General features: G+C 41.5%; 1 protein-coding gene across 3 annotated transcripts in view; it reads left to right on the forward strand.

Annotated features, from left to right (window-relative positions):
* Positions 1-270: 270 nt before the first annotated feature.
* tcf12 (transcription factor 12) overlaps positions 271-14,265 on the forward strand; it is a 73,688-nt gene continuing 59,693 nt past the window's right edge. For all 3 annotated transcript variants that reach the window (XM_072380522.1, XM_072380523.1, XM_072380524.1), the window contains exons 1-4: positions 271-448; positions 1,205-1,293; positions 1,960-2,032; positions 11,043-11,116. In XM_072380522.1, the coding sequence (XP_072236623.1) occupies positions 1,222-1,293; positions 1,960-2,032; positions 11,043-11,116 (219 nt within the window). In that variant the 5' untranslated portion in view covers positions 271-448; positions 1,205-1,221. The remainder of the gene's footprint in view (positions 449-1,204; positions 1,294-1,959; positions 2,033-11,042; positions 11,117-14,265) is intronic.

Here is a 14,265-nt window from a genome sequence, read left to right on the forward strand (position 1 = left end):
AACGGTTGGGACGATGATTTTAAAAATGTAACCAAGTTTTAACTGAAATATAAGTTTATTACATTTTAATAGCTAAGATTAAGATGTCTGCCATGCTGCAGCGCATTACAATCCACGGACCGCGGGACTGCTGATGATAAAGCAGAGATAAATCAGTCGCGCATCACTATGACTCAGGACAGCGCGTGCTGACTCCCGCAGCATCTCCAGCTGAGTGGGACCATCATCTCTCAGTGCTCGGCGGAGGGATACAATAACTACTGTCATCGTGGTGCTGAGGCTTTTGCAAAGCAAAAATGTCTGCCTAAGGGAAACTCGTAACTGATATATATAGAGGATTTTATCCCTCGTATTGCTGTTTTACTCCACATTTCGCTACTTGGTGGCGTTTTGTCTGGCAGCGACTCTTCACCAGATCACCCTAGTCGGAATTTTAATCGGAAAACAGGTAAGATATGGGTGGGAGTTTGCCAGAAGCTTTTGGACCCGTAGAATAAGTTGGGAGTTGAGAGGGACCATCATTGCGTTTTGTTTTCTGGAGCTGGAGACTGAGATTGTCACTTGCACTATTTTTTTGTCCGCGTTGCCTGTCTCGAGCCGGTTTGTAATCTCCGTTTCAGTCACTGTCCTCCTCGCACTACTGTCCACAAAGACTCAGCTCGCTGCCTGCGGCTCGCTAGCCGTTTTCAACCCATATGAACGTCAAACTGCGGCTAGCGTTAGCCGGCTAGCTAAGTAACGTTATGCTCAGACACCAGCGAATCACCGACATGCCTGGGAAGTGGGCTTCACAAATCACTGGCGTTAACGCGGACAGTGACAGCCTCACCAGCGACCCACACAGATGTCTCCCCAGTCGAGAGTAACATTGTTACTGCACTAACGCGATGCTGCAGGTCCGGGCTTGAACACGCTCAGACATCCATTCAGAGCGCTGCCACCACCGCACTCATCTCTCATTATCAGCCCGCGAAAGAGAAAGAAAGCCCGAAGCTGAGCGAACAAAATTATTCGCCGTCATTTGATCAGATTCGAGCATCAGCTCGCAGTCAGTGTGTCGCTGCGGCGTGAAACCAGAGCCAACTTTACTTCACAGTGCGGGTCTTTATTGTGCATCCATAACAAATGCCTCCCGTGGCACTCATTTCCTGTGGCACCGGTCCCCGCTGTTAATGTGTGACCTGATGGACTGTGCTTTCTCCAGGTTTCTAGATCGCAAGGATGAATCCTCAGCAGCGGATTGCCGCGCTCGGAACAGACAAGGAATTAAGTGACCTGCTGGATTTTAGTGCGGTAGGATTCACCCGTTTTTCAGTCTTACCTGTTGGTGCATTTCAGCCGTCAGAGCTTAGAGATGTGAGGACCGAACAGACTTCATCATGACATTGTAGTAGACAGTTAACTGTGGTGTCATTAATGCTATAAATGTCCTGCTCTGTTAATTTTATACCGCTTTCAGCTTAAATTATGTTCGAAAATGCACATAAACTTGCACTGAAACACTAATTTTGTGGGTTGAAACATAGACTTAATTGATGTTTGAAGAGTTTCTTTTCTTTCCAAAACTCTACAACAATGTTTGGGTGGTGGATCCATTATTCTCTTTTGAGTGGTATTGGGCTAATTCCTCCAAAAGGTGCCTTTAAATTACACATGAAGAAAGGACAGAAACAAGATAATGTGATTGATATTCCAGCTTTTAAACATCTATGGTCAATGCTGGTGAAAATAGATTATTTCTGTTAGATTCACCCAACTGTTTTTACACAGATGAAGGGAAAGAATTGATAATAATTCATGATTGCAATCACCTGAATATGTCATAAACCATGAGTCTGATTTATTTATTTTTTTAAAATCACGGTCAGAGTCTTTGAGTCGGATTAGCTGAACAGTTGCTTTTACACAGCGGGAGTCTTTGCTTTATTTGTAGTTATATGTCCATATTTTCCTCTTCAGATGTTCTCTCCACCTGTCGGCGGAGGGAAAAACAGGCCCACTACACTTGGAAGCAGTCAATTCAGTGCATCAGGTAGGACTTAATCCCTCAAACCTACTTCTGTTAATCTTCTGTTATCTCTTTCTACTGTCTTCTACCTTTGTTTCGAATTGTTTCTGGGCTTTATTTATGAATGCAAGCTGAGGGGAACGTGTCTTAGTTTACAGTCCTGGATGCGGTCCCTCTCCCTCTTCACATCTGGTGCTTGAAACCTGAGCTCTCCACCTGGAATTGTGGAGCGGTGCTGCAGTAAAAGATGTTAACAAAGCACAGTTTAGGCCGCAGACATGTGTAAATGTTTTATTGATCTGATTACATTACGGTTAGTGCAGTGAATGTTAATCATGTTTAGTGTTACTGTCAGACGTATGAATAATGCATAAAGCAGGCCTGTTTTGGCTGTTATGATCAGGTGTTGTCAAGTGCGGGAAATGTTCACAGAGATGGGAGAGGATTTGCTGTGAGGGGTGTTGGAGAAAGTCTGTGCTAATATGAGTGTTGGAGCTTTTCTCTGAACTGCAGTTTAGTTGAATGAAATGATGAGACATTGTCTCTGTGAGAGTTGAGGTGCTGGCTTTCATTTCGGTGAGCTTGACACAGATCATAACAGCTCTACCCGTTACAAAACTGCCACATTCACTTTGCTTCCCCCCTTTCATATCTGAGCGTTGAAATGATCTCAGTCCGAGTTGGTTTGGTGCAGATCCCCTTCTTCTGGATCGCTTCCTGTGGCTATAAATGCCACAGGACATTAATCTGAAGCACATCTATTGTCTGATGTGCCACTAGAGAAAGTCAACAATCGAGCATTATGTCGTCTGAAAGCGCGTCTTGTGTGCATCCACAAAGCCTCGTTGTAGTCCGTTATCTGTGAAACGAAAGACACACATTGAGTAGGAATGACAAAGAAACAACAACAGAGCTGTCACACATGAACTGTGGAGCTGTGAGGGTGACTTGTATGATACCTAATCATTCAAGTGGGAAGGATGTTTATGTGCGCGCTCTTCAGTAAGACAAATAACAAAGAAACTGGAGTTTAACTGCTGTGAGATTTCAAGTAAATGCACATCTTCGTGGTGAGGTTTCCACCGAGATCGTCGTTAAATAACAGGGAAATCCCCCGGACTGACGACAGAATAACATTGAAGATGTTGTTATTAAACCGTCCTCCTGTTCACACAACACCGACTTCTCCCTCCAAATTCCCAGTAGATTTAATCCGTATTTTCTTGTGGAACACTGATGGGGACACTCTATTTAATGCAGGAGTTACCTGATAAAAAGCTACCTTTCTGTATATATATATATATTTTTTAACTCTGGTTGACATGTTTTCAGGCTGTATCTCTGGCACTCTTGAGTATTAATTTGCTGAAGGTTGATCGGTCTTCAGGATAACACGCAGGATGTTTCGAGGCCAGTCTGAATCGACTGCAGTACCTCCTGAGTGTGTATGATCTCACACAGAGGGCCTTGCTCTGCTCCATGATGATTTAATAACGCAACGCGGGGACATCATGTGGGCAGCCACCTCTAGACTAAGCCGTGCACCCTGTGACTTCCAAAATAGACCGGTGTCAGCATGGTGCTTTTTGTTTGGAACAGAAAAGATGTGGAGAGTGTCAGGAGGTCCGGAGAACTGTGTGTCACAGCCACAGCTCATTGTCAGAGCTGCGTGTTGTTTGACCGCCGACTTCATCCTTTAAAAGAACGGGACGGGGCACAAATCCAGGCCCGTGCAAAGTTTCCAAAAATATGTAGTTTATGTTCTATTACAAACTCACTTTGATTTCAATTACGGTGTATAGTGTATCTGTGCCTTGATGTCAGCAACTTAAACCGTAATGACTTATTTTATGAAGCAGCCGTTACAAACAGGCTCATTTTTTTTGTCTGACAGTAATTCTTTCGTGCGGTTTCGTGCAGATGACGTGGATGCATTCTATAATAAGGGAAATGCAGATGTTAAAGATGTATTTGGCTTTCACACAATTCACAATTTGGCTTTGTGGATAAGATCAACCACAAAGTGAGCTTCGCATCAGACGAGCAGGAAGGAGGCATTTCGTTTTGATTTGTGCATTTTGTGTGTTTATGGAGCAAAAAGGACAGAAAACGCACGCAATCTCTCATGCATTTCTACATCACGTGAACTTGGAGTGGAGTCCAATTTCAGGAGGCTAAAATTAGATTGAATCTGAATACATTTTGATTGAAATATTCCTCTACTGAAGGCGCATATTGGGTAAATCCCTCCTTCCTTCAGCCTACAGTCAGAGCTCACGTCTCTCAGATCCTCAAGGTGGGGGAAGAAGCACCTACATAAGTGATCGTGAACTTAAGGCAAGTGAGTGTGCAGACACAAGTGTGGAAATTGCAGGGAATGAGGGTTTGGATTATTGCATCTCAGCTGGGCATTGCCAGATAATTGAGGTAGAGTGGGACAGGCGAGACTCTTCAAAAGTGTGCCAGAGAAAGATGGATTGGGGGAAAAAAAAAATAGCTAAAGTGGCTCTAACGGAGATTCATCTTTTCTCCCCTCCAGCTGTGTCGAGGATGCAAATCTGATGGGGCCATTGACTCTTTAACCCGTACCGGGGCTGGGTAATTTTTATTTAGCTGTGTACAGCACTGCGTTTGTCGGCTGTGACGAGCTGCTTGTTGGTTTGTGAAGTCGGTTGGACCCCAACGTCACATGTTTTTCACTGCTGACCACAGCCACAAAGAGCGGCGCTTTGTGTTCGGTTTTGGGTTTTAAACAAAGCAAGAGAGCCTGGCCTGCAGTCAGCACGGATCAGTTCTCAGGATGATCGAACGATTCATTAGAAGATGCTTGTTAACAGAATTCAAATGTAAACATAATGAAACACTGTTTTGAATCCTTTCCAGAGATCATATTTGGCAGCTTCAGCAAATATCTGTTCTACCAAGACAGATTCAGCCAGTCAAACTAGTCCATTTGATTAGCAACACACCCGCTTCCTACATCAATTAATTATGAATCAGATGCAAACCACATGTGGAAGTGGTTTGAAATGCAATTCATATTGGATTTGATAGGTCTTCTTACTCGATAATGTGATTACTTTCATATTACAGCGCGGACAGTCTGCCTCATAGATCAGGCGTGATGAGCCTGAAATCTAAAGATAGCTTCAGAAAACAATGAAGTTCTACCGGAATTAATGTCTTAATTGAGTGTGTGTTTAAAAAGTCAAATACCACCTGACTGCCCAATAAAAAGCCTGATACAGTCACCATAGTTCACATTGTTTCTTAGCGAGTGCTGTCACTTGGAGTTTGGCAGTTATTCTCGATTGAAGATGTTGTGAGAAATGAACACTGTGATCACCGTTTCCTGGGCCATAGACCTATAATGTCTTGTCATTGACCTGGTTTTGTTTAAGAAGCTTCATACCACTACACGAGTGTTTTGGAAGCAGAGCGGTTTTTGATCCCCATCCCAAAAACTCCTTCAGTTGATTCCGTGTCTTATCCGTTCAGCGTTTTTTTTTCTCCCTTCAGAGGGATCGTTGGAGCCATTTACTTTCCCGTCGTCCCTGGTGAAAACGCTCTTATTGTCTGGCCCGGTCCCTCTTGGCTGTGTTGATGTAGTTTTGTGACATGCGGTCACGAGTTCCTCGCGGAGTTTTCTTCTTTTCAAATTCGACTGGCTTTTCTCTCCAGTTCCCGTATCTAGTTTCCCCATTCGGCTCATCTGTTTGATGCAGCTTCTATCAAAAACATGCAAGGCTTATATTTTCAGTGGAGCCGGGAGAGGCTTTTATGGACGCTTTTGAAACGCGTGTCTGGTGGAAACACAAGCATCGTCTTAAGTGGGCACAGTCGGCTCTCGTTGCAGGCAGACTGTGATGAAGCCGGGCTCGGTGAAATCCAACAGTTAGTTGTAACTCGCGGGATCGCTGAACCTGTTGCAAACCTCTGGTTTTATTGTCCAGATGGAATCTGACCGTGCCTTTGTATGTAGGGATCATTTGATTCCTTATGGGGTCGCAGAAGCCTTACTATTTGTGCTGAGAATAAGGCCGATAAAATCCTTAAAACAGACGCTTTTCGTGTTTTGTTTTTTTTTAAGAAGGCTGTAAGCTTTCCTTTACACCCCTTTGTGCATGTTTATTTTTTTTTGAGTGACAGGAGGAATTCAGCCCCAGGACTGGATTACATGGATTTCTCAGTCAAACTCAGCTGTCCATAGATGAAGCTGAGCGGTGCGTCTGAATGAACTTAATGATGTGTAAGAGTCTCTTAACGGCGGGAGAATATTAAATCATCCGTTGGGTTTCTGCTTTTTGTTCTACTTCCCTCTGTCTCCTCAGTGTTTAAATGTTCAGTTTCATGTGTTGCTTCCTTTGTGTGGGTCTGATTGGCGTCTTTAAGGCTGCGGCCGTGTGTTTTTCGGCATGAATATCTCCAAAAATGATATTGCGTTTGACTATTTTACAGCTGCTTTCTCACGCTGCTTTTCTCTGTTTATTAGAGCCTGTTTGATTGGGATTTATTTCTTTTTCCGTCTGCCTTTCAGATAAAACTTCAAATTGAGTTTACAGATAAATAAAGACGTAAACGTTGGCAAGTTTGTGGAAACAGATTGAGTCGGGTCGTTAGTCTGACTGCTATGTGTTTATTAATCTGTATCGGCAACAATAAAGAACAGAAGTGTATTAGTCTGACAGCTTTTTTTTTCTACACAAAAATCCATTATGCTAAATGAAAACATTAAGTCAGTTTCAGTTTATTGATCGGATGCTGAAATTGTTACTGACAAGCTGACATTTGGGTGTTTTTTTTTTCCCTTGTGGATTATTAAGCAGAAACTTAGCAATGCCTCAGCCTGGTTGCATTTTCACAATCAGAAATATTTAAAGTCTCTTAAATGAAGCTTTTTTTTTAACCCATTTACACAGAAAACTTCTCAGTCTCTCCGTTTTCCCTGAATCAGGGGTTTGGGGAGGGTGCAGCTGCTTATGAATGGCCCAGCAGAGGCGATAAGGCAGTCAGTTTTGGTAGCCAACCTCTGTGTTTACTCTGTCAGGTCTCCATTACAACGTTCTCACCACAGGTTCTCAGGAAATTGAATTTTTTTTAGATTAGACTTTGTTCGAAATTGATGACGAAGCAAATTGAGCCTTTTCTTCCTGCAGTTTAGTGCTCCTATGGTCACATTTGGGGCTGCTTCTCTGATTGCTGAGATAAGTTAGACACACTCTGTGTGTGTGTGTGTGAAAAGAGAAAATAAACATCTGTTGTAGGATGTCGAGCACATTTGCTTGAAAGTACTAACAATAGTGCAGCAGTGCTTCTAGTAATTCATTATACTTCTGTCCTTTAACCTTTTGTATCAGTGAGTGATCTCACTGTGTTTGTGTGTGTGCCCTGACAAGAGAAGGTTCCCTCGAGCCGTTGTAGGAGATGGTAATCAGAGAGGATGGCAACCACCGGACCAGGCGGCAAAAGCCGCTATTGCAGTCAGTGTAAAAGGCCTCAGTTGGGTTAAAAAAAGTTATATTATCTACATACAGGAGTTATTCAGTCAGTTACAGTCCGGTGCAAAAGGTTTTACATCCGGGGAAATGATAAAAAATGTCTATATCTATATAATCTATACCAGATTTTAAATTTAGGGAAATACAACCTCCTGACATGCGTCATTATTTATCTAAAGCAAAAAGCTGCAGCAGAGTGTGAAAAACTTAAGACGAACACATAATTCAATAACTTGTTAAACCATCTTAAGCAGCAGTGACTTGACGGGATTGTTTTCTGTATGAGATAATAAGTGTCTTTCATTATTGTGGAGGGATTTTTTTCCCACTCTTCTTTGTTTCAGTTCATTGAGGGTTGGAGGCCTTTCTTTGTTTTCTTAAGGTTCAACCACAGCATTGCAGTCAGGCCGAGGTTTGGACTTTTACTGAGTCATTTCAATAACATCTAGCTTTTTTTTCTTCTTTTTTCATCTTTCAGCAAGTCTGCTGTAGATTTTCTGGTGTTTTTGGAATCGTTCTTGCATGGCCCAGTTTCATCCAAACTTAGCTGATGGACCAATGGCATCACACCTGACTCTAGAATACTTTGGTTTACGAAAGGAGCTCATGGTGGGTGCAAAGTATCCAGATCATTAGCCCTCCACCACCGTGCTTGACAGTTGGTCTGAGGTGTTTGTGCTGATATGCTGCGTTTAGTTTTCTCCAAGCAAGCTGCGCCGGTCCAGCCTTTTTCTAATTGTGCTGTCATGAACTTTAACATCTTTAGATGACTTTTTAAGAGCGTGGCACAGTCTGAACTTGGGACTGGATTGTCCACTCCAGGGTGGATCAGCGACTTCATTCACATCTAATGTTCTTCACTTTTGAATAACAATGATAGATTGATAGGCAGCAACAACGGCTTCTCTGAGGTCACTGCTGATGTCTTTCCTCCTTTGCATCATGTTAACACCTTAATGATAAATTGATCAAGTGAATTTGACCAGCAGCACCGATCGTCTACTCACCCTCTCAGTTTCTATAAAACTATTGACTAAGTTTCTGTCACAGGCCCCTCTTTGCATAGTTTTGTTAATGGAACGATCGCATGGTTGCATGCAAGTATCGCAGTAAAGATGCGAGAAAAAGAGCCATGATGAAAGTGAGACAAAATTAACTAAGTGGTGTTTCCATAAAGCCACCGAAGAAGAGGAAATGAACCTAATGTGTGCAGACAGCAAAGCATCATGTTTGTCAGGATGAAACTTATCGAGAGCTCTGCTCAGCGGAGCATGATTTCTGGTTAGAGCCACGCCGCTGACTTTTTGCTTAAGTATATAATTAGATTCACAAGCGAAAAAGTGACGATGATAATTGCCCCCAAAATTACCAACCAGAACTAAGCTAACATTCATCAATATAACATGTCTTTTAACTTTACAATTCCGCCTCTTTATGGTTTTTTCCGTCACACCAAAAAACCCGTTGTTTTGGATTATAAACTATGATGACCGCAGAGTTGGCTCGAACTGCAGAGGGTTAAATGTACACATTACATGTGGCTGCTTGCAAAGCTTCACTTTGATGTTGGTGACTCAGAAGATGACTGAACACATTTTGATCTGCTTTAGTCTTGTTATTTGTTCCCCTTGCTGTGCATAATTAACTTCTGCTTTGAATAACACACGTGAACAAACAACTTTCTGAATCTTTGATGAGATATTCTTGCTGCATGGAGGCATCTTGGCGAAACATAGTAATATTGAACAATTTGGTTTATTTTATTTTTTTTCACAGGCATCCACATTTCTTTCTGATTCCCTTTATTTGAAGTTGAAATTGAACAAATGCATTTTACTGAGACAGATGGAATTACAACAGGGACAATCAATAACTTGAAGAATGTTGATGTTTCACTGGCTCTGCAGCTATGGGTTTGTTGTGGAGGCTTTTGCCATTACTGCAACACAATATTGTTTCAAACGGCGAGAAAAATCAAGGTTTCAAATATTTGTTAATGACTGCATCACATAAATTTGATTGTAAAGACCAGATATTCTGTTTTTCAACATATGCCAGATGGTCTCGCTTGACAGTTTGGTTGGCATTATTGATTTATGTGTTTATCTGCTTGAAACATCGAGGTTTTTTAGTAAATCGAGGGAATGCTTTTTTATATCTTGCTTCAGTTCTCAGCTGTTTAGCTTGGTATACGCATAATTGGAAAGTTGTCGCCTCTTGTTGCATTAAGAACGTACGAACCAATATGACATCGATGCATTTGAAGTGAAACACATTGGAACTTGTAACTTTTAAAGATATCAGAAAGTTTTTTTTAATTAATTTCAAGATGGAGAAGACATAGTTGGGGTAAAAAAACAGCAGCTCTACCATGCCAGCGATCAGTGAGGCTTCATTGCATCTATGATCAGGATTAACTCGGCGTAAGATGTCAGTCAAAATCATAACCAGTCAGAAATAATTCTAATCTTTTTGCCTTTTTGATTAAGCTTCCAATTGGCCATTTGTATGCAGGCTGCGCATGTGATTTTCAGGAATTTGACAGTATTTAGGAGACAAATCCTGATAAAATAAAGGACGGTGAAGTGTTTTTTTCTCAGTGGAAGGTTACGTAATGTGATGCCGAGACGCTGGCTTCAATTAACCGTCCTCCACTTATTTTCATCAAGTAATATTCATAAATAGATCATATTTCATTCAGAAAAATCCTTCATTTATTTCTATTTATTGGTAAAATGTCAAAAGATTTGACGTCTCATTTTGTCGAACCAACTGTCCGTAAACCCAAAGATGTTTAATTTATGTCAAAAAGAAACAAGACAAACAACACATAAAGCAGATATAAGTGGCCGGAGCAGCGAAATGTTGCATGTGTGGAAGTTTTGCTGAAGGTTGACTGGATCAGCTTCATTTTAACCCTGAAGTGTCCCACTCTTACGTCTGCCTGAGCCGTCTCTCCCACTGGAATTAGCTCTATAATGCTCAAAGTGAGCAGCATTATTTCATTACTTTACTCTAATTTGGAAACTATTACTATCTCAAGCATTTTCAAAGGAAAACAAAAAGCCATCAGTTGTTATCATTCTTGCCGTGAGGAGGTAAAGAAGCATTTTCCCCTTTTTTTTTTTCATACTGTGGACCATAAAGGTTAATTTTCTGTTCATTAATCATGAAGTGCTTCAACATATTCTGACATTTACTTAAAAGGACATTTTTCCTCTTGGTTGCCCGTTGCAACACAGCATTTCGGGGGGAACCTGAATAAATGTTGGATTATCCCTCTGCACAGAAGGCTCAGGCTGAAAGAGATGCGGCATCTCTTTTGAAGTGATGTGATCGTGACGAGGAGATATTCTGTCAAACACGAGCAGAGTTAAACTGCAGATTTATGCATATAAACGGCCGGCTTTGTCTTCGTCACACTGCTGTGGTGTTTGCGTGTGAGAGGGCTTGGATACAGATTCTTCCACATGTACATTGAACTATGCCAGTAATCGTGACTTGCTGACTGAGCTGCGCGTCTCCTTTTCTGACAGGTTTGGACGAGCGGACCAACCAAGCGTCTTGGGCCCCAGGTGGCGAGTCCAGTCCTTCCTATGAGTCCTCCCGGGTAAGATGACCCACAATGTAATGCCTCTGAGTGGCCTTTCTGCTCCACAGCACATCATTTAACACTCATTACATCAAAGTGTTGAATGCACAATGTCTTTGTGTCACCTTATCGCAGAGCCAGTCCTGTCCTTTGACCTATAATAGACATATTTCTCTGTGACCAAAAGGATTGGAGAGTGGTCTCACGGCTGATGAAATAGATTTTTTTTTTCTTTGATCAAACTCCATCTGTTATTTAGTTTATGGGTAACACGATGATCAAAGTCTCATGTTATTAAACTTCTTGTCACGCTGTTGTAACCGAGGTTTTTTTTTGTTGATGCTTCACCCAAAAGCAAAGTTATCGTGACTGTTTTTATGGCCTGAATATTAGATTTTCTTTCAGCTCCAGTAACATAGTAACTTTACACCTTTTCCTAGTTACGGTGATGCGATGTGGAGGAAGTGGTGTCATAATATATGCTAATTATTTGAACATATGCTCTCTAATTCTTTCTTCATTTGTAACACACTTACATTGAATCAATCCCATCTTATGGCTACTATGAAACTAAAATAAAAGTTTCAGTGTTAGTCTATATTTTCATTATTTATCAAGGTGCCGTTGGAAAACAAGTAAATCCTCTAACTCGAGCTTCTTGTTTGGAAACTTCCTGCAGTGGTTAATCAGTTTGAATGGCAAATTATTTGCCTTGTGGCCAACTGCTGATTAACTGACAAATTATTACAGCTTTGAATAGGAGTTGAAGCTGCTAAAGCTCAGGACGAGCACAGGTTTCTGGTTGACTTACTGAAACGAGCCAGTGACTAATAACTAGTCCTTTGCTCCGTAAAAGGAAGGTCAGTCCCCGTGCATCTGTGCGATTCAGACTGTGTACTATGCGTTGATCACAACTGTATGTACAATTTCATTTGAATTTCTTTGAATTTGAATGGATCTCTGGAAATCATTGGCATGAACTAAGAAATGTGTGGTAGTCATAAAGTTTAATTTATTATTTGTCAATGTGTAACGGGTTGTTATTCACACAAGAAAAAGTGTCCTCATTGTATTTCCAAGAGGGATGTGTTTGTATGATGATGATGATGATGATGATATATAAGACCCACACATGTATCTGACATCTTCAAACTGCGTCTCTTTGTCTTCTTTAAGTGAGGACGTCTCACTTCTTGTGTGAGCAAGTGTGAACGTCTCCCTCTTTGTTCTGGATGCCCTGTATGAATTTCGCTTAATGTCAATCTCCTGTCACTTTCTATTAGAATTGAGCCAAATGTCAGAGCCACTCGGGCTGCGTTACCTTGTTTATTTCTCTGTGCCCTTCCCGAATGAACATCTACAGGCGATGGTAGCATAGCCAGCTTGATTTGAATTAGAAGACAGAGTCGCTTGAGATATCTTTGCTCCAGGTGCATATAAATGAGTGATTCTGACATTAGAAGGCAGAGCGTCAGCCAGCAGACAGCTGTTTGCACATCCATAAGGCCTGCGTGCAGACGCTCACACACAGCTGCACAAACACCTTGTACTGATACACATTTGACAGCACAGCCCATAGGATGCCATATCCCACACAGGAGTAGAATTTCTCATAAATATCAGTATACTACAACGATCTGTTCAACCAGTTTGGATGGTTTAGTATTCCCATCACACCCATGTATAAACGTAGCTGACCTTGAATGGTGACAGAATAAGATCCAGAGAACATTAGCATTCCTATCAATGATGTTTGTTGCTATCAAATAATGACTATTAAAAATGTGTGTGGTCAATAAGGAGTCCTCGATGGTGTGTAAAGCTTTGTTTGTATGTGTTGTCCAGAGTTTTTGAAACGTACTTCATTTGTACAGATAAAGAAATCTTGTGCACGATGTTCCTCACCTGTAAGTTTCTGTGGATAAAAGCTTCTGCTCAGCGTGTCAAATTGAACGTGCTCTTCATTGTAGTTGAACAATATTCTAGTTTGGACGATGTGTCGTATGTCGTATATTTTCCAGCTTGTTTTGATCAACTTCCTGTGGCGTCACCTGCGTTTCCCACTGAAAGACATACATGTGGCGGTGTTAAAGCGGGGGTGGAGATGGAGGGGCGAGGCGTATATTACAGTGTTAACTTACAATCACAGGATGCTTTTTGCTTTTTTAGATTTTCATCCATCGTCATTTAGGTTGTAACAGAATACCTTTTTAGCTACTGCGCGGTCCATGTTCATTTGTCTCTTACTGAACAGGCTGCGGTCACATGTTAGTCTGTATTTTCATCTGTAATGAGGTGACATGAGGTCTCTGTGTCATTGCTTAAAGCACAGCAGAGCAGTGCCAGGGACAGATAGTCTTGCACAGAAAGTAATTTATCTTGATGTGAAATGTTTCCGCATTGCTTTGCTGGTTTCTTTTTTGTAGACAAGTTTCCAAAAAGAGGTTTAAAAGTGGCTAAACCAACAGGGGCGACAGTAGCAAGAGTTTCTACCGGGATTTATCCGGCGCGGTCGCATGACGCAGGCGGGGGCTGATGTACCGCGGGGGGCTGAATCGAAGCACTAACAAGTAGGTGGTTTGTCAAATATAACTGGGCAGCTTCCCTGGACATTTACATTGTGTGGGAAACCCCGGATACCGATATATTACCCCCTCAAGCGAAAAAAACTACTTGAACTGACATGAAAATTGTGCGTATTTATTTCCTGCTACATTCCTCGAACAAGACTCTAAACTGTGGTCCAACATGTTAAAGCCCTCCTCAGCTGATGGAGGTGATGGTGTTGCTATCGTTGTGCAGCCATATCAGCCGTACAACAAACCCCGTCTGGGATCATGTGCAGTTCTTATTTACCAAACCAACTGTAGTGCAACTGATTTATTGCTCTTATTGTTACTTATAGTATCTTTTCCTTTGAGGGCACACCCGTTCAATATGTACTGAATAACACTTAGGAACGAGAGACCCATTTAAATGATTCATGTCTCTTTTATTAAATTTGCTAGTAAATGAAAGCTGTGCACTATGCTAATCCACATGATTACATTATTTGTTTGTATGGAATATTTTCTAATTTTTTCTTCAATAATTATTGTTTTATACCCAGAACACCATCATTCATATGTTGCCTTTAATGATTCTTTGATAATGATTCTTTTTTTTTT

This window comes from Leuresthes tenuis, unplaced genomic scaffold, assembly GCF_036924035.1.
Source record: "Leuresthes tenuis unplaced genomic scaffold, fLeuTen1.0.hap1 SCAF_2, whole genome shotgun sequence".
NCBI lineage: Eukaryota > Metazoa > Chordata > Actinopteri > Atheriniformes > Atherinopsidae > Leuresthes > Leuresthes tenuis.